Genomic DNA, 21,549 nt, shown 5'->3' with positions numbered 1-21,549 from the left:
TTTTTTTTCCATATGAGATGAGCAAGAAAGAAGCAAACAAAAGAAATTGAGTAATCTCAGTCCCACATCTCCATAATTCAAGAACAATTAACAGAGAACTCCAAATGTACAAGACAGTAGGTGCATTTAGAAGATGAACCAAGAAGCAATTACCATGAGAAAATGAGACACCAAGAATCTGTGGGGAAGAAAAACAGCAACAAGTTGACATTCCATCTCAGCAGTGAGACAACACATTATTCACAACAGGAGACAAGCTGTATTAGATCAACTTTATTATGTTATCAAAGTCTGACAATAAAATATTCAAAATCTATTGAACGCGTTCATACACAAAAAGAGCATATAAAATGCTAGGTCTCAGAATATGTTCTGTACAAAATACTGTTAAGTGTAGAGCAGCAAAGTCATTGCCAAACATTCCCTGAATTTAAGAGGGCCTTGAACACACTGTGCTCCAAGAACTACCTTAATACCAAACATTCCTTCCTTTGGTCTGCAAGTCCTCTGCAATTATTGCTAGTTATTGAAGCCTTCTGTTTTCAAACAGAATCACATAGTGACTCTGAACCTCTTCAGAAGTATTACAATGACAGCTGAAAGCTTCTTCAGCATTTTCTATACATTTTGTCAAAAATAAGAAACACATTTGGTCCTCAAGACTATTTTTGGTTTCTGAAAATATCCTGGAAGAATAAAAGCAAGTAAAAATTATGGAAAGAGAGAGACATGATCGATATGTGTTAGGTATAATGAAGATATGTCAGCAAATTCAAACATTTCAACTGTGCAGTGTGGCAAAGCACCTGAGTTACTCCTCTTAAGTGCCACATTCTCCTCTCCTTAAAGATTTATTTCTTCAGATCTCTCTCCCCACAAGAATCTAGAATGCTCAAGTGCACATGGCTCTAGCAAGCCTGTAACATTAATGCTAAATACTCTTGCCTTGTAGAGGTACATGCTGTAGTGAGTAAGCACTTCTCAACATGCCAAGTGAAGTGGTTCAGTTTCAACAACTAGAATAATGTAGGTTACTTGCTGCATTCACTTTTCAATGGGAACTCCATCCTAATATGTAAGAAACTGAAAACGAAAGGGCTGAAGATGATTTGGTAGAAAAATCACAACTTCTGGACATAAAACAGAACCATCACATCCAATCAAAGTCCCACCAGAAGCACTGTGCTTGCTCTAACACAGTACTTAGAACTCAGGTACACACATTCTTGCACAACAAGGCTTTATAGTGGAAAAACAACAATAAAAAAAAGCCCTGAAAAAACTTTCAGCTTCATTTTACCAGGTTAACTAACACAATTTTATTTAAAGAGATACACTCTAGGGCTTGTCGACTGATGGAAAGCTGATTTACAAATCTTCAGGTTAAAAAAAACCACAGTCAATTGATCTCAGAAACACAGTACTAGGTCGCCAAAATTAGAAAAGAATAAGCGATTTATTTTTTTTTCTTTTGGGGCACAAAAAGTAATATTAAAAAAGTAGTAAAAGAAAAAAGAATTAAAAAGAGAGCAGGTTTTGGAATCATGTGTTTTGGAACTTCAAATCACAAAACCCCCTGAAGCTAAACTCTTGGTATGAGACTGAAAGTGCCACCGATTAATGGGTAAGGATCTAAACGAAGCTTAGAAACATTCTCCAGATCAGGCTAAGAACTGTTTACCTATGTTCTTTTCTCATTTCTTCAGCCCTTGATGCCCATGTTGGTATCCTGCAATACAGCCTCCAGCTCCACTCATTCCAGTGCTTATTAACAGGCATTCGACTTCAGCAAGAACTACAGACTGTGATAAGCTGTTTTCTGTAATTTCTTTCTGTTGTAAACCAGTAACATAGCAATTTATTCAAAAATTGAGTCAGACCACAGGAAGAGCTTTATCATCTTTGAGCAGTCTTGGAACACAAGCCTGAAGCTTACCCAGCTGACAGCCCTGTATAAAATAGAACACTTGGCTAAAGGACTTTTTTGTGGGTTTTGTTGTTGGTTTTTTTGGGGTACTGTTGGTTTTGGTTTTTTTTTTTTTGTCCCCTCATTTCAACAGTTACCAATTACAAATGGCTTGGGGCAACTCAGTACGTACTCTAGAAAAGTCTAGGCAATATTGCTGCTGAACTGTAGGTTCCTGGGCAACTGAGGACAAGATAAATGTTCCATCTTAAAAATCAGGAAAATGTGTACTCTCCCTCAATGAAAGTAATAGGGAAAAATGAAGCTACATAAAGAAGTTAAAACCTAGGAAGATATGTAGCTTATCCATGACCCTCGTTCAAGTTGTTCTGGATTTACAAGTCATTTCTGAATTAAAAGCCTTAAACCTACCTCCTGTGCCAAAATGTTTGCATTCTACAGTAACAAGAGTTCAAGCCTGTTGTTTCAACACATCTTATTGATATGTTTAATGGCAGCAAACATTTTATGCATGCTACCAAAATAGTCAAAAACTTTACCCTTTAGACAACTTCAGTTTCTTAAGTAATGAATCCTCAACAGTTCTGATGAGTTTCTGAAACTCTTAGATTTTTTTCTTGGAGGACCTAGCATTTTGAAAGCATTGAAAATTGTGTTTTCAGAAAACTAAATGGAGTCTAACTGGGTGACTCGTTTTAAAGCAAGTAAAAGAGAATCTTTGAGTGAAACTATTTCTCCAACAGGACTTCTGTGATCAAGGTTGTAAATATGATGGCCTTTAGGCTATCATTTCTGTGGAGTTCAGAGTTGAATTTTTTTTAAAAACATTGAGTAAAACAATACTGTAGGAAATTAACAGAGCTGCATGTTCAGCAATTTATAGAAACATTTAAGGAACAGCGTATCCCAACTTCTTGAAACAGCAATAATGAAACTTGTAATCTATGGGAAATTAATTTTAGTCTTAAAACAAAGTTTCTTTTCAGCTGAATGCAATGTTGATCCAGTCACTACTTGGTCAGTAACTGGATCAGAGCCTAAGTATTTGACCAAGAACAAGGTTTATACTTCATACTGTATTATGCTGGCTTCCATTCCCCACCCCATTTCAAGAAGTTCACTTTTCTTTTTGAATTAATGCCCACCATCCATTATCATTTCCACTACAGGAGATCATTTTTCACCCAGAAATGCAATTCTGCACTGTATGGATTGTTTGCCAGTATTCAATTCAATTAGCTTTAATTTATGTGCTACTCCATACAGCTACAGTTATTGCAAGCACCAACCACTGTTTAGCTTCTTTCCCTCATTGATAAGTAAAGCACAAGGTGAGAATTCGTCAGACTCCAGATTGTATGTCATCAGGTTCTAGAAGTTGATGAGCAAACAATGTCTTCTTTAAAAAAACCCAAAAAGGTACCTAATAAGAAGCTTCAAGTAATTCACACATTATCTTTTCTCCCCAAAAACTGTAATAAAAGAAAAGCTGGATTATGACAAAAGGTAGTACAGTACCAGGCAGACCTCCTTCCCTATCTTACGTAGTAGATATGCACATTTACAAACTAAGGTACTGGGAACTGTGGATCAGAATATGCAAGACCCTTTAAAAAGTTTACTGTGCTTCCCAAATTGTTAGTATCATTCCCTTGTTTTATGGGCATCTGAAATTGCAATCCTTCCTAGCCCTCCCACTCCAAACCCTGCAAAGACCACACAAAGGAACTCAGGTATCTATGATTCTATGTAGTATGTGCAAGGGGCTGCACAATCTCCAAATGAAAGTCTATATGAATATTGGACACAACACCAGAGGCACCAAATGCATATTTGACCAAATATGTAGAATGTGAAAATACCATGAAGCATCATAAACACAAGTGAGAGACAAACAATCATTTAGGACACCAAACAACTTCTTGAACACAGCCTTAAAAAAAAACCACAAAATAAATAATTCAAATATCTAAATATCAAGGGATTAAAAGGCATTTTCCCAGATTTAAGGGAAGGCATCACAGGTGAGGAAAATAACTGTCAACACAAGGTATCACAAATCAAAAAGCAGCTTTTTCACATAGGAGATAGTAGTATCATTGGATAGCATTTGAATATGCTCATTTCCTGAAAGCTCAAATACCACCACTTCCTGTTTTTGCATGTCCACCCACTTTTGACATTGCAAGGCACTCTGTAAGTTTACTGTACCGTCCCCATCGCTGTAAAGAATCTTGGGTTCTTTGTCAGGAAAACTTTCATAATGGAAAGAATCAGGTGTTTCTACACCAGTACCATAAAGACAGTGTATACGCACACCAGGTGGTGTCATCTGGTAGACCAGGGGTTCAGTGTCTTGTCTCATGAGCCAGCCATCTTCAAAATTGATGTCCCTGTAGAATTTGCGGTAATCCCGAAGAGTGTAGTTAGCTGTAGGTGTGCTTACAAAGACCTTATCTGGAGGCCATGTGTAGTTGTAGGGGAGCATCCAATTTGTGGAAACCGCTGATCTCTGCTGGTCTCTGATCTTGAGTGAACTGATAACAGGTATTCTATTGTTGTCACCTTAAAAAAAAAAAGTGGAATTTCATTATACACAAAGCAAAGCATGAATCTCAACCAGCAGCAGTTACTACCACTCACAGTGATAACAGGAATAAAAAGATTATTCCCTTTGCTTACAGTGACAATTTGAGAAGTTTTTCCTCATTTATGATTGTCTTGATAATTAACTTCTGCAAACTAACTTCTGGTAACTTACAAATTTAAATACAAGTTGATGAATGAATGATAGACTGTCATGGTTTAACCCCAGCCAGCAACTCAGCAGCACGCAGCCACTTCCCCCTCCCCCTTCCTAGTGGGGTGGGGAGGAGGAGGGAAAAAAAAGTAAAACTTGTGGGTTGAGATAAGAACAGTTTAATAAGTAAAATAAAATACACTACACTACTAACTAAGAATAATAATATAATAATAATTGTAATGAAAAGGAATATAACAAAAAAAAAAAGAAATAACACCCAAGAAAAGACCAGTGATGCGCAATGCAATTGCTCACCACCCGCTGACCGATGCCTGAGCAGCGATCCACCTCTCCCGGCCAACTCCCCCCCATTTATATACTGGGCATGATGTTCTATGGTATGGAATATCCCTTTGGCTAGTTCGGGTCAGCTGTCCTGGCCATGCTCCCTCCCAGCTTCTTGTACACCTGCTTGCTGGCAGAGCATGGGAAACTGAAGAATCCTTGACTTAAGATAAGCGCTACTTAGCAACAACTAAAACATCAGCGTGTTATCAACAGTATTCTCACACTAAATCCAAAACACAGCACTGTACCAGCTACTAAGAAGAAAATTAACTCTGTCCCAGCCGAAACCAGGACACTGACAAACCAAGAACGCTGCTGCCTTTCCAATATGTGCCTTTTTAAAGGAGAAAATATTTCCTATATGAACCAAGTAAGAAATCAGCTTTTATTGGGCATTATTTATACCATTTGCGAGTTTTGTCTTAAATGCTTTTCTGGAAATGTGTTTTACAGTGATTCTGGTACCTAGGTCATGTTTTTCCTGAAAGCACAGATAAATACCACTATCCACACACATAAGAACTCATGAAGAGACTTCATAGGCTTCACAAAATGTTAAAAGTTTTGCACATTCAAAACAAGCAGACTAGCAATATTTCATTCAGGATAGCTATAAAAATTACTATATGGTTTATTTACCATTTGGCATAGTGTTTTACCAGTTTATGCACTCCCTTTGTAACGAAACCTACCAGAACATGCCTACAATTGAAAGAAAATGGCAGACTCTTAATAGTTACCTAAAAAGATAACTGTCATGAAAGGAAACAGAAGCAAAGCAAGTATTACTGTCTCTGCTTATGCTATCAAGTAAGAATGCTGCACTCAATGACCAATTCAGTCTCTATGTGTAGTACTTCACCAAAAGAAGAGTTAGAGCTTGTTAGCGTCTGGTGGGAACCATGGAAAACTGCCAGCATCAGCATCTTCCCTTCCAGTCAGCATTTCAGGACTGCTAAAATACTTGTGTTGCTCAGAACACAGGTTTTCTCTAATGTAGCACTAATTTTCTAGCAACTCTGGTAATCTAAACTACATCTTTGCCGGGGGGGACAGACAAAACCAACAATGCTTGAAAGACCAGTTGATAACTACTATACTTGGGAAATGTTTTCAGCTGGCCAAGCTTTTACAAGGCATTATATTTTCTTAATATAATATAAATAGAGAGCTAGAGCTTATTATCAATAAAGGCCTTAAATTAGCCAATACCCAATAAACCACAAAATTGTTACATTTTACCAAATTTGACTTATTCTTATTACAGAACTAGTGTTTGACCAAAACATTTCAAGAATTTTTGTAGACATCAAGTCCATTGTTTTCTTAGCAGTTTGTTCCAAAGATGGCTCAAACTAACACATGACTAAGTTATAATTTACATGCATCTTTCTTCATATTTTAACCACTGTTCTTGCATCTTCACAAAATTAAAAGCTGCTTAATAAATGGCAAATATAGTGATTACTAGAAACAAATTTAAAAAAAAAAAAATGCCCTGAGAGATCCGAGTTTATTTTCATGGTGACTCTCTGATCAGACCTGTTTTCCATTATCACAATGGCTGGCACACCTCAATTCTTTTGTCATCTGAACTTTGAATCCGATTTTCCATTATTAGGTCCAGGTGGTTACAGCATGTAGTGTTCCAGGTCAACCACACCAGAAAAATTGAAATACTGAAACCAAAACTGCTATTCCTGAAATAGCACCAAAGTATATTTTTCAGTTCCGTAAGGTGGCACTGTTGCTTCAGCAAGGAGACCTAAAGCACAGTCTTTAATGCCATCTTTAGGAGGACCGTATGGAGACATTGCTAGTATAACTCTGAAACAGATAAAAAGGAAACTCAAAAGAGCACAGCAAGAATCACAAAGGTCCTGAAAAATGTGTTTCATATTACTGTGTGGTATAAATACTTAACTGTGCACAATCACCACCAAGCTACTGAATACTACTTGGCAGTTTTCAGCAAAGAAAGCCCAAGTTCTGAATTGAACAATGAAAGGAATGTGTACAAAATTTGTTTCCAGTAGAATAATCACAGAACCTGACTATTCCAGCCTTCTCTTACAGAACTGTTACAAGATGCTTATCAAATCCTTTACTTTTCTCTGAAGTGCAGGAGTCCTGTATGGCCAAGACCATGCTTGCACAGTGCACATGCTTGTGCCAGCAGGCACAACACTCATTGACATTATAGTGAACAAAATATTAGGTCTAAGGAAGACACTGCTAGCATCTCAAGCTAACAAAAAACCCAAAAACAAAACACCAGTGAACTTTGTGTCTTTGCTCACCGTAGTGGGAAGAACATCCTCACTTTATTGGCACTGAAGCTGTAATAAGTATTGATCCTGCAAAGCACATGAAGTAGCAGAAAGTATCACAGAAGATCTAGAGAAAATAATTCCACCTGTGTACTGTTTACCACTTTGATAAAACAGTGAATTTGACATGAAGTTCCTAGCCATTACCATATTATAAACAGGAATGGGAGCAGAAAGAATGCATTCATAGCTTGTCTTGCCTGCAGCAACGCACTATTTTTCTTTAAAGCAACAATTCTGCATACTAACACCCTGATAATGACAGTTTTAGAAACTCTTTAGTAGACTAATGTAATCCAAGTGTTAATGCCTGATGGTGGTGATTTACTACAGATATTTGAGACAGAACTAGCCTAAAAATGTGCATTCTGATATTATGTTCTGCCCATTTAACTTTCCTACACAATTCTTAAATTTCTGCTCTAAAACACAGTGTCTAGTACAACAGACATACAGATTAAAAGATGACTCATTTTAGTAGAAATGTAACTATTTGTTATGCATTTGTATAGCTAGCCACTTTGGATGAGATGCATTATAAAGGATAAACAAGATATGAAGCACAAAAGTTTAATCCAACAGAAATCTGGGACTGTGGAATTTTATATAGTCATGTGGAATTTTATGAAGGTGATATTAACACTGCTCACTTCCTGCCATTTCTGCAGCATGCAAACTTGTCAGACAAAGCCTATGGGAAAAGGGAAATCAATTTTTACAGTGCCATTGCAATAGATTTAACAATGTATAACTCAATACAAACATCCAATTTAAGTTTTCCTATTATTAACTGAGCTGTGCACTACTATTCAGAATCAAATGCCTTTGCTAAGCAAAGTATTCTTTGATCTGTCCATGCATGGCTGGCACTTGCTGTGTGTTCTGCATTTTGATGAAGTCCAGTTTCTGATGTCAGCTTTGTTTAGGAAGAAGACAGTGATATCCAAAGCTAACAAGCCAGAAACAAGCTAAAAAAACAAGCCAGAAACATCATGAACTAAATGCTAAAGCACATGAAATAATTACGGTATCACATGATGGGGTAAGTGAACTTTTTCCATCAATCATTTGCAGTTACTTAGTGAAATGTCATCCTTCTTTATTCAATTTTTTTCAGTCTCAGGCATATCCAGTATGCTAAACCCAAGATCTCAAAGATTCACTTTCCTTGTCTGTAGAGTTACAGCTTTTCAACAGGCATTTGTGCTGTGGGCACCACTTCACCACCATGTCTACAAGTTTCCCTTAATGTTAACCTCAAGCAGCTGTGTGATCTTTAATCAAAGGAAACTACTGAATGCTCTGGAGTCCTTGTTAGCTTTGCAATACTGAACAGAGAGCAATTAGGCTGGAGGCAGAAGTGACAGAAATAGAAGACACCAGGCCAAACAGCAGATGACACAACAATCTGCTGAAAAGAGGTTAGGAGAGGTCAAGAGGGGACGCAGTTCCTGGTTAAGGGATGTAGAAAAATTCAGTCCGCTCCCATGAACATAAAGAATGACAGTCTGGTCACAGGGCTTGAAACATCAAGTTGCCATCACTTATGAAAAAAATATTTTTAACTTCATAGTACCTTAAACTCTCATCCTCCAGACTTACAGTTAACAGTCTAGTTAGTATCTTGCACTACTAACAAAATACATTGCAAACCCTCAAATTACCTACCTGAAGCCAGCACACGGAGAGTTTTAGCCACTCCTCCCCATGGAGCACCTAATGACACATAATCCTTTATGTACTTGTCTTTCCAATCCTGAGTCTGATGGTTGAGGAAGTAGAGGGTGTACATATTACCCATACTGTGGGCAATTAAGACAACAGGACTTCCATACTGCTCATACATTAACTCTATCATCTTGCGAAGGGCCACAAAATAGTCTCCGTTCTCATCTAAAGGAAACATATATGGGTTACACAGTTATAAGTATTAATTGTGAATGCTGAACTTCAACACAATTCTTTAAAAGGTTATTTTTTTAAACTGTCTGTGGAATTAATAATGCAGAGCTTAGAAATTCCAGTATTAAGTGGGAGTGGTGGGTGTTTGTGGGGATGCATTTTGGTGGTGTGGTTTTTTTGTTGTTGTTTTGTTTTTAAGCAAGTCTTAAGTAGCAAGTTGTTTAAAGCAAAAAAAGAAACCACACCACAGAGCTTTCATCTGGGTCCAGGGGTACCCAGGCCCCAAGAACTAGCCAAATTAAGTTTTTAAGTATAATTGTACAGGTGGGATGGGAGAAGAGACCCAAAATGTTATCTGCTGGCTGGGAGAGTCAAAATTTTGTTAAAGTAACAATATGTTATTTACTTGGTGCCTTTCGCCAGTCATAAGGTGCTCCTCTTACATCTTCATCACGTTTGTAGCCCCAATCTACTAAACTCTGCACCAGCATATAAAAGTAACTGCCTGTAGACATCAGATAAGAGAGAAACAGAACAGTGAAAAGATTAGCATTAGAAGCAGCCATCAGACACTATCGCGAAACAAACTAAGTTCTGGAGGCATTATCTCTGATACCATATATACAGACATTAAAACTGTAGTCTTAATCTTTGACAATCTAGAAAGCTGCATATTAAACAAAATGAGTTATGCTCACTGTCCCCCAAAAGTGAGAGAATACCATTATTAAAACTTCTTACTAGCTATCAAACTAATGTGGCAGCAAAATGTGGTATACACAGAACAGATAAGTTTTCCTCAGCAGAAATGTGTCTTACCCTTGAACTGTAAAGAATATACCTCAGAAATTACTACATTAGAGTCCTAGCTTTTGTTGATTGCAAATTAACTTCAGGTAGGGTACGTAATACATTCATAAAGGTTGGCCTGGACTTCACCAACATTTATTCTTGGAAACAAATGCTTACAGCGTACCCCAGGGCAAAATTCTAGAAACTACCGCAAAACTATTTTTCTGTCTATGAGGTAGTGGACTAAGACTTAAGTGACTGAACATAATGCTTTAATAGCAAAGAAGGGAAACATTTGCAGACTGGCTGATGTTATATATTGAAAGATGTTACATATTACAAGCTTTGACACATAGGATTTAAATATTACTACAATTAAATGCGTCTAGTAACAGTTTGAAAAAGTGTCAAAACATCCTATTGAATATCACAGTCATATTTAAGTTTTGAGCAGAACCTCACCTGTTATTCTTGAATGCTTATCATATAGTCCCTGAAGTGAACAGAGGCAATTTTAAATGTGGCCCTGTTCTAGTTATAAGAGTCATCTAGTTAAGATTATTAAGCATATTACTGCCCTTTTGGAGATTGCTCCCTAAAGAAAAAGAAATCCATACTATGAAGCATGTGAAGCTCAGTGCATTATTGACTACTAAATTACTTAAGTCTTCAGCCACAGCTAACAACTCACAAAAGTTATCAGATTCAGCGTTTTCTGAAAGATGACTTCTACAAAAACACTAAACAAAAACCCCTACAAACACATTAATGCAGAAATCTTTTGCAGCACAAGTGTAATTATATAATTATTCTGACACCTACAAAAGACAGGGAACTACAGAGTGTGGTACCATATCTCCCAAGCCCATTAACTCATTCCTAAGGTCAAAGAACATCTTACTCAGAACCAAGCTGAAATGAAGTGGGTTTATTTTGGTTTTGCTTATCGAGCTTCAGTCACAGAATTTTCTACTCAACCCATCTCATTTTCTAAAAGTGTCTGTCTTCAAAGTGCCTACTCAAGTTTCATCCAGAGAACTTAAATTTGGCACGAGACTAAATAACATGGAATAAATAACTTCTTGTCTCAATCTATCAGGCCAAACAACAGACAAAACAATACAATGCAATGAAAACACTTAAAAGCCAAGTGAGCCACTTGCTACCCTACTACTAAAAAAAAAAAAACCAAATCAGTTTTTCTACTTCTAAACAGAACTGTAATTTGAAATCACATTTCAATTGTATAAAGATACACTAGAAAAATCTACAAGTGACAAAGCACTTCAGACACAGCTTGTACATACCAACACTCCTTTTACTTGGGTCAAGGAATTCCAAGGAAAACGTCTGCCCAAAACCTGGGACTCTGATATCCACTCCATCTGGTGGTTCTGTAATCTTACTTGTTCGATTATATACCAGCCTGGGGGGAAAAAAGAAAAAAGAAAGAGAGAAAAACTTGAAACATGTCATATTACCACATGACAACTCTCAACGACATTGGGTCTTACATTCTGAGTGCAGTAACAAGAACTTTAAGTGCTATTACCCAGAAGAGGAAAAAAAAAAACCAAACAGGCAGACGTGATAAGAGTACTCTAATGGCTAAGAGGTTATACAATGCAAACAATTATTTTAATGCTTTACATGCTGAATCTGAGACTTATCTTCTCTATAAAACTGAGTATACAGAATTGTGGCTGAACTTCAACTTTAGAATATAAGCTACTTTATATAGTTCTATACCATTTCACTTTGCATCAAGCCACATAATGGAGAAAACTTGTCAAGAACATAAGAATGTGGCAGTAGAAGATAAAATACCTGTAAAATCAGATATCAGAAAAATTCTCCTAGATAAAAATAATTCATTTCTGTATAACTAGAACACCCATACCAGCATAAAGGAGTACTTGATATTCCTTGACTAATAACAATTGGTACCTCAGGAAACACATAAAGGTATTGAGTGTTTTGTAGATAATTTTCAAATCAATTTGAGATATGAAGAATCTGGAGCATTGGGTCGGGGGTGCGTGTATTTTTGTTATTGGGGTTTTGTTTGTTTGTTTTTAATACCATATCAATACAATTGCCATTTCTGGATGCAAGTTTTTACCCCTAGATGGAGTCTTAGAATCTGAACTGATACTCAAATCTTCACACACCAAAAATCTCTCTAACCTGTAAAGCATATAGCAAGACTTAAAGCAGAGGTACAACTACACAACAGCTCGATATATTTACATGAAAGAGCAACATGCCAATAAAATATTTTTAAATTGCACAAGCTAAATATTTCTTGTTTTCATAGAGATATTTATATGATTTTTACAGGAACATTAATGAAGCAGATTGAACAATGAAATAGTCTGGAAGCTTTAAATTAGGCAATGTTTTAAACCAAAATAATTCTGGAAAGAGACTTCCAGATTGCCCTTGAAGGACCCCATGTGTCTCAGCTGCCTGTAAGACCGCTCTCTAATGACACACTGCCAGCAAAAGTGCAAGCTCACGTTCCTCCTGCCTGTCCCCTCTGAGCTGCCCAATGTACCTCCTTCCCCCTTGCCTCATCAAAACTTAAGTAACTCATCAAAAAAGCAGAAAACTTTCTGCTTTAGATAAGCCTACAGAAGCGTCTGATAAGTGCCCAGACCAACACTGGGTAACTGGTAGGACAGAAAGTGGAAGAAACTAAGAGAACCTCTGCTTTTCATCAGTGATGAACAGCTACCTCAGATGCAACAGAGCCACATCTTCGGATTCATCCTGTTACTCTACCTAGCAGAATTCCAAGTCATTTCTCTCACTGGTCTTGAATCAGAAAAGAAAGTTTAAGGTGGCCTTTCTGTACAAAGCATGTCAGTCTGAGGAAAGGAGATAACTGCAAAGAGCAACATTTCTGGTCTTACCTGATATTATCAATCCAGCAGTCAATGATGACAGGCAGAAGCAACTCTAAATTCAGCCAGAGTGTAAAATAACTGTCTGTCTTCTTAGAGCAGAGATAATGCACTACTGATGGCTTATCTAACTTTGCTTCCAACTGATTACCTAAGTCCCCCGGAACTGAAAGATATAAAAAGGAGACACTTAAAATTAAAGTGTATAACATTTTACATTATAATATACACATCTTAATACCATAGCCCTCATATGCAGTATCACCACATCCAGAGATACCATTAAGTTTTGTAAGTGGATAAAAAAATATTACGTAAGAACAAAGTACTGCATGCACACTTTCCTCTGAAAATATTTGGATTTTCAAAAATCATTAGCTGGGGAACCACCACGTAGAATAATTCTGGATCAACAGTTCATAACTTCAGAGAGCAGACTATATAGGAACAGGTCATGTTAGGCCACGGATATGAAAAACAGATGGTCTCAGACATTATCAAGATTATCTGTGTTTTAAAGCGCAAACTGAATCTTTCTGAAAGAATTTTTTCTTCAGAGTATTACAACTGCACATGCAAGTCTTTCTGTTCTCTTTAAACAGTTGCCTGCAAACTATCAATTTGACATTAAAAAATGTGAAAAGTGAAAACAGCTCCTTTTATGTTTTTTTATTTTCACTTCTTCACATCTGACCACACTTTTGCTACACAAGATTTAGCTGGCTAGCATAACAACCCAAATACATAGTTTCATATCTTTTACATTCAGGTTTGGATGCAACAACAGTTTTGATCTTCACTTTTTTTTTTTGATGCATTACATCAGTAATACTTGGAGGGAAGGGTCTTGTATTTGCACCTTCTCTGAAGTACACTGTTCTTGGGGCATGTACTAAATGCCAGTATTCCTTTGATAAAGTTTTAGTTTCCTTTATTTATTTTAAACACTGGATGGAGACAGGAATATTATTTCTAAATTAGAACTAAGCTTAAAAAATGCTCTTACAATTTTCAGCAGCTTCTTACATTCTGTTATGTTTAATCATTTTTTCCTCAACAGCCAGAAAGGCAAAGATACTTCAGTAACTGAAAAGTTTCTCTGTATTAGAAAAATTTAGGCATTAGGCACTTCTTAAGGGTTCCCCTCGCCACTTTCAGCTCCATCCACCCCCCCCCCCCCACCTTTTTGGGGTGTGCATAACTGTATCCTATTTACTTGTCAATGTTTGAATTTGAAGTTTTTAACGCAGGCCTACCCATACAGTTGCTTTCCCCCCCCCACTTCAGTAAATTATTTAATCAAAACAGTTTAAGTTCTATAGAACACTATATATAGCAATGGTTTAAAAGAAAGAGATAATACCTTTTATTGGAACACCTAGTTTAACTGGAAAGCCAGATATGCTTTAAGAGAAACAGTTATTACAGAAAAAGGACAGAACTTCAGACTATAGACCTGAACAACCACACTCTTACAACCTTCAACCACTGCAGGTTATGCCCCACCACAAAAGATATACCTCAGGATTTCTTTATTAACTACCCCTACTTTCTCATTAGGTTTTTAGTGGTTTTATTTCTGTAGTCTTAAGTGAAATGTTAAAAGACCCAGTAGCTAACCATAGTTTATTTTAGGTCATATTTCAAGGACTCTGATATACTGGAAGGCATAGTAAGGGAGATTATAGTGTTGCATCACACCCTAGAAAGAGTTTACTGAAGTTCAGTCTTGTAACCTCACAAAATGCTGTTTAGTTATTGCTTATAGAACTATAATGCAACAGCTTGTTCCACAGTCTCGTGCCTGTGCTGTATCAGTGCTTTTAATTAGAAAAGGAACAGAGTGTAATTCTATTTATATCAATCATTCATGGCAGACCTGCCAAGGAAAGAACAGGTTGACTTTGTCTTCAGTTTCAATGCAAAACAAAGTAGAAGAGTGATATTCTGTTCTACCCTGGAATCTCATTTCCTTGGGTAAAAATCAAGTTCTTCCAGCAAAGATACCTTTCAAAGACTTAGACAAACATCTGGAGTATCAGAGTTTTAAGAACTTGCTGAAGTTTCGAAACAGCACTCAAATAATCATAAGCATTCCCGCTCAGAGTAGGAAGACTCACAACTGAAGAAATTTAAAATTATAATCAAGAAACATTTATCAACAAGAGTACTGGAAGCAGGAAACTGTACAAAGTCTCACTTGGACTTAATGGAGCAATCTTAGATTAACTGCAAGTTTATTTTGGTTAAGATATTTTATCCTCAAGAAGCTTGAGGATAGAGGCTGTGCTCCTTTGTCCAATTCAGAGCAGAAGATGAGAAACATTACATACTAATTTTTACTCAAGGGATGATAAAGAACAAGTTGAAAATGGTAATTTTATGTAGCTCTAAACAAAAGATAAGGGGCAAGTTCCACCTGTGCCAAGATACAATACCAGAGTTAAAAAAGTCTCATGTACAGGTGTGATGCCTGTTTGTTTATAAAGCAGGGATTAAAAAAAAGGGTTTTTTTCAGGTTTACATCTCCATATTAGCAGTGAAACTGCTAATGATTGTAATTCACAACTTGTGTTTTATTTTCTAAAGTATATTCTGCAAGCTGAAGAGGGTTAGTGATGAAGCTATAGGGAACAAAATGCAAATTTTGATTTTTCAGGTTATGGAAAGAACCATGCAAGATCTGCAGTCCTCACCCCACACAATTTAACAGTGTTAATGATTTACATTTTGGCTGGAGAACTACTTAGTGGCTTTTTCATAAGTAACAGGTTAAAAAAGATCACATTGAAGATTAATTCTGTAGGATAAGGACATACCTTTCTGAATTTTCTGTGATGGAATTTGAAAGCAGTAGAAAAAACACATTTCGCTTTGCTTTCAGGCCATACACAGAAAGCATCTGTGGGCAGAGAAATCTGTGAGCAATTTTTCCTCCTCATCCTTTCATCTACCAATATCTGTAGTTTCTAAGCCTTTTTGCTGGAAACATAGGAAGTTCTTACTTTTTAAAGCCTGCAGACTGACCCCATAGATGTACAAAATAACTGGCAAGTGAAGTTCTGCAAAATACGTCAGTACTAGTTAAAAACAGACATCCAAGAAAAGATCTCAAGCAGTACCCTTGCTTCCCTAATTTGTAGTTGTGTAATACATGTATTGACTTCTGAACTGCGACATTTGGAAATATAATGAGATTTCATATTCACCAGAAAAAAAGTGTTTCCATCAGATTTGATGATGTATCAGTTCTAGCACATTCTCATTTTTCACAAAGAAAAATGGTTGGTAATCCCAACGGAACTCATTCCAATACATCGAAGAGCCCAATTCACTTCCAATATTATAGTATCCTTTGCTGTTTTTTTGTCTTAACTGCTCTGACAAAACTAGTAGATCTCCTTCTGGGATGTGTTCTTGTTTGATTAAGCTTTATGGAAAGCACATTTACAAATTTAATTTGAGAGTTTAAAAGAGGTTACAGACTTTTCCAAGTCTGGGAACTACAATAACTAGCTTTAGGATACATTGATACTCCTGCCTATCACTATCTTAAGTCTTAATGACTGATTCATAGTTCCCAGCAGAAGACCATAAGCAAATTGAACCCTGGAAAGTGACTTGCCTTAATACTGCTCAGAAAACAAAGAGAAGAGGACATTCAACAAAAGCCATGAATAGGGGGATCTTAAATTTCATTTGGAAAAGAAGAAAAAATAGTACCTATATAATAACTGGGGGGAAAGCTTGTTTGTGTGGCAAGGAGGCCATCAATTGGTACTTTTTTTACTACTTTTATCTGAAATGCAAATGCCTTTGGACATGTGTCAACTATCGTAACTTTTTAACTGATATAATTTCCTCAAATAACTGTCATCTTTTTGGTTCTATAAATTAGCCTTCCTTCAAAATGAACCAAGTTTTCTGGAAAATTAATTTTAAATTCTGACCATAGTTCTCTAAGGAGAATATCTCGAAGTAGCTCATAGACTCAGTGATAGATTGCCACAGAAAAGGCTTGTGTTTAAAATTAGGAACAAGAAAGCAAACAACATCTCACATGATACTTCTAGATACCTCAGATCACATGAGGCATAAACATTTAAATCACTCCTGACATCTAGCCAGCTGACCATACAAACACATCCCCCTCAATTAGCAGTCAGCAGGAATTCAAACCTCGTTTGCATGTAAATCAATTATTAACAAACTTCATTTAGGTGTCTTTCTAGAAAACTTTAGCCAAGTACCTAACAAGTTGTTTGCAGAAGGTATCAGAACATTGATATAGTAATTGTGTTGAGTCAGCTCTAAAAGGTAAAGAGTTCGGTGAATCCGCTGCTGATCTTATAAGGACAGGTTATCAGCTCCCAAAATTGATAAGACATGAGATAGTACACAGTAATTGTCGATGGACTACATGAGAAAATGAAGACAGCCACAAAATAAAGGAACTTCTTACTGTGAGCATTAGAAGACAAGCGTGTTGAATATATAACCAAACTGATAAGAGAAGTGCAAAAATATTATAATTGCATGTAAACATGAAGCAGATATCCAGAAGTACTTGCACAGAATATATATATTTTTTAATTAGATATTGTCAGTAGAGCAGAGGTATTCAGTAGGTTATCCTGGTTCTTAAAGGAGATTTTCCTGTATGAATGTATTGTCCTGGCTGAATAGGAAACTCCTAAAAAAAGCATGAAAGCAATTCAGTATCTTAAGTAGTCCCCTCTTCCCCAAGAACACTTGAGAGAGGAACTCCGAGACAATCACCGTACATTTTAATGAGCATTGTGTCTTTTGATATCAAGCCTTCAGGCAGGACTCTGGAAGTAAGGTTTTGACTTTTACCTCATGTTTCTTCTTCTCTAGTACCACTATTATATGAATACCCTTTGATGCTTTGTTATTTAAATCTCAGGGAAAACTGAGCAATTGCATTGCAGTATTTTGCTGTCGTTTACTACCCATGTCAGTTCGGTCCCTGGTCTTGCTCCCTTGGTACGTACAAACATGATCTTCAGGCATAGTAGCTCCCGCTACTAAGGCACCATTTGATGATGCACAGACCAGCTTAAAAAATAACCTAATCCAAATGGAGTTGTGCTGCTATCCACATTCCTTGTCCCAGCTCCTCCATTAAGGTAATTCAACTACAAAATTAATCACTTCAACAGGTTAATTTTCTCATGCTTTAGCAAGACAAAGGACTCCACAAAGTGGCTGATAAGCAGGCACAAGGAAAGCCGGGGGAGCACTAATGAGCTATTAGATTGGCTTAGCTCTTTCACAGAACCACACTTCACCTGAGCCAGTTCGGGGGCTCTACAAATCTGTGGATCTGTTGCCACCACAACTACAGCCAATAGTTACAAGGTTGTATTCAAGCAGCTCGTCTGTTTTCAAATTTGAGATTCCTAGAAGCAATATTTTTGTTCTGCTCCCCAGGTACTAACAAAGTTACCCATATATAAGCAATACCTCATATTTGCAAACTACTGCTCTACTTCCTCCTCCGTTACTTGCATAAGCACAGGTTGCAACTGCAAGTAGGGCCATTACACAAAAAATTGAGAGCAAGTTACACTGGGTCTTGTGACCATCACTGGTCTAAAACATTTATGAAGTGATCATTATGTTGACAACATTCCTTTAAACAGCATTCCTTCTTTCTTTATTTCTTAAGATCAGATGTCCAATTTGCCAGGCACAGAATAAGACCAAACTTGTTAACTCCCCTTTCTACTTAAAGAGTTTTAACTTCCAAACAGACCAAGAGTGAATGCTTAGATCATAAGACCACATTTACTACAAGATAGAAATATATTTAAAAACTGAACACATATGAGGAATTAAGGGTCTAGGTGCCAGCCTGATAAATCAGGAGGATCAACTCTGTATCCCCCTCTTGTACGGACTCCAGAACCATCTCAGACTTGTGTAGGCCTGTATAATGCAGCCTTGCATACACTTCTCAATCTCCTTTTGCATTTGTGATTCCAGTGCAATGTGTGTTTTTCTCCCCTTTCCCAAACACCTGTGTTAAGCCAGCACTTAGAATGCCTGCCTAAATGATTCTCCTAAACCCTTCTACCATCCTCATCTCAGTAATTCCTAAAAAGCTTATCTTAACATGTCACATACGCAAGAAGGGTAAAGAAAAGGTCATGAGAAGTTAACTAGAATCAAGACAAGAACATTTCATACAGAACCACTGAGTGACCGACAGTCACTCCTTCCTCTCCTTTATTTGTTTGACCTTCACTGCCCATGTCATGTGTAATTGACACTAAAGCTCTTAGTGCAGGTGTTTTTACAACAGTCATTTCTATACATCAAAAAAACCATGGTATCTTACAATAGGAAGTTGCAGCAAATCACTCCCTAAGAGCGCCTACTTTCTCAAACATACAACCCAGAAAAATTATTTATTTTAAAACCCATTGAATCTTCACTTTCTCAACAGGTCAGGACTGGGCAGAAAACAGCAGATTTTAAAACACAGACACTGACTAGAATAGTAAGAGATGCAAGTTCTGTAGCGTTTGATGAAAATTCACTGCAACAGCCAGAAAGTATGTGTTTTAAACCACTTGCTGATGAAGGTGTGCTCAGCCACGCAGTATTTACCAGAATGTCTCTTAGGAAAAGAAATGTAGGTCAGCTATGGTTTTTAAAAGCATCCTTAGGGAACATATGTACTTACAGTAGATCCATCAGTAGTAACTCCATGCTTCTATAATCAGTATCCCTTTATCCCAACTGCTTTTAAATCTTCTTTGATTCCTTCATAGCTAGAGTTGAATATTGGATCAGCAGCTAAAACACTATCACCTTTGTCATCAAGAAGCTTAAGCTTGCACTGGAATAAGTGCCAAAGCTTATTGCTAAAACCCAGCATTACAGAGTGGAAAGTCGGGATAAAACATTGCTTCTAACCTTCACAGACAGAACTCAAAGAACTTTTGTTCACATTTTAACTCCAGCCTCTTAGGACATCCTTTTGCAGTTTCCACTTCTAAACCTACATCCTCTCAGTTAGTTGAGCCATCTATTAAGAACTGTGAATTTGTACATGGTGGTCCCGAGATACACAGCACCTTTAAAAAAGTTCTTGTTTAGTGTTTACCCTTTTATGTCAGAAGTTTGTAACAGTAGTAATAAAGTCAAAACCAGAGCCTAAATTATTATAAATAAAATGGAGCTTAAACTGAACAACATGCCACTGATTATCCTTTTCCCAGTATTTTTCCCATTTTCTTACTTTTTCTTCCCCCTTTATCATCAAGGTTAATTGCATAATAAGAACATACAGTGTACTGCATACATTCACAGGACTGACTACTGACATTAATATCACCAAATGCACTTAATTAATGTATTGGAATGCTTAAGAATTACAATTTCAGTAGACAAGTTATTAAAACATTTAACATTTATTTATGATTCTTCTTATCAATGGATACAAAAAAGCATCTAACAAATATTACTTAGTAACTATTATACGAATACTTTCTACATATTTGTTACAAACTATTTCATGTTAACAGGTGAAACCACAGGCCAGTAATCAATACCCATTTTCTACGTTGTGTGATGAAATAAGCGTATTTTTTAAATACTTGTAGTTTGACTGCTGTAACACCCAGTCACTCCTCTTTCCACATCCAATTCCAACCTTTTTTATGAATCGTTCATATAGAGTAAAAACTTGAGAAGCGAGGGTCTGGTTTTAGTTAATGAGCTAAAAATGTATTTAAGCGAGCCTTGTTTTTCCCATACCCACTGACGTTGTGCCCCCCATGTGAGGTGAGGTGCCCGGCCCCCCCGCCCGGGCCTATATTTTTCGCTTTTGCGGCCGGGCGAAGACGCCCAGCGCCGGCGCCCCCCGGTACCCGCAGCAACGGGGGCTAGGATCGCTCGGCGAAACACCCCGGAGACCCCAGGCAGCGGCGGCGGCCGGGCGGGGCGCGCACCCCCGCGGCTGTGCCTGCCGCTCCCCAGGCCTCCCGCCGCCTCCCTACCAGGGACGCGACAGCAGAGACAGCGGGCTTGACCAGGTTCCACGGCGCCAGACGCACGCACCGCCGCCCCCCGGCTCTTACCCAGCACCACGGGCGGCCCCGCGGGCCGGCGGCGCGGCAGGCACTCGCCGCCGGGGCAGAGCAGCAGCAGGAGGAGGAGGAGGAGACTGAGGAAGGGGCTCCCTCCCGAGCGCAGGAGGAGCCTAGCGCCGGCCGGCGGGACCATCACCCCAGCGCATAACCCCGGGGCCGGGAGCCACCGCCACCCCGCGCCAGACGCGACGCGTCGCTCCGCCGGGGCTGCCGCGGCCGCCTCCGGAGTGCGGCACCGCCGCCCGGCCCGGCCAGAAAACAGCCCGCCCCGCCCCGCCCCGCCGGCAGCCGGCCCCGCCCCCGCAGGCGTCACCAGCCGAGTGCGGAGAGCCCGAGCCGCCGTGCGGCCTCGCTTCGCGCAGCAGCCCCAGGCGGGCTTCGCTCGCAGGCCGAGCGGCCTCTCCTCAGGCTTCGTCGGCGGGAGCCCGCCCTCCCGTCAGCAGGCCGCCCGCCACCCCTCAGCCGCAACGGCCCTTCA

The 21,549-nt window shown here is 38.3% G+C and overlaps 1 protein-coding gene across 1 annotated transcript; it reads right to left on the bottom strand.

Annotated features, from left to right (window-relative positions):
* Window positions 1-258: 258 nt before the first annotated feature.
* Window positions 259-21,210, bottom strand: PLA2G15 (phospholipase A2 group XV). Its single transcript, XM_050904003.1, has 6 exons — window positions 21,060-21,210; window positions 12,958-13,114; window positions 11,350-11,468; window positions 9,657-9,755; window positions 9,017-9,241; window positions 259-4,492 (listed from the first exon to the last, which is right to left on the bottom strand). Exons 1-6 carry the CDS (start codon window positions 21,202-21,204, stop codon window positions 3,981-3,983), a joined length of 1,257 nt encoding a protein of 418 aa, XP_050759960.1. The 5' UTR covers window positions 21,205-21,210; the 3' UTR covers window positions 259-3,980.
* Window positions 21,211-21,549: the final 339 nt, after the last annotated feature.

Source organism: Gymnogyps californianus, chromosome 12 (genome assembly GCF_018139145.2).
Source record: "Gymnogyps californianus isolate 813 chromosome 12, ASM1813914v2, whole genome shotgun sequence".
In the NCBI taxonomy this organism is placed as follows: Eukaryota; Metazoa; Chordata; class Aves; order Accipitriformes; family Cathartidae; genus Gymnogyps; species Gymnogyps californianus.
Note: the sequence above shows the minus strand (reverse complement) of the source record. Positions and strands in the feature narration are given on the sequence as shown.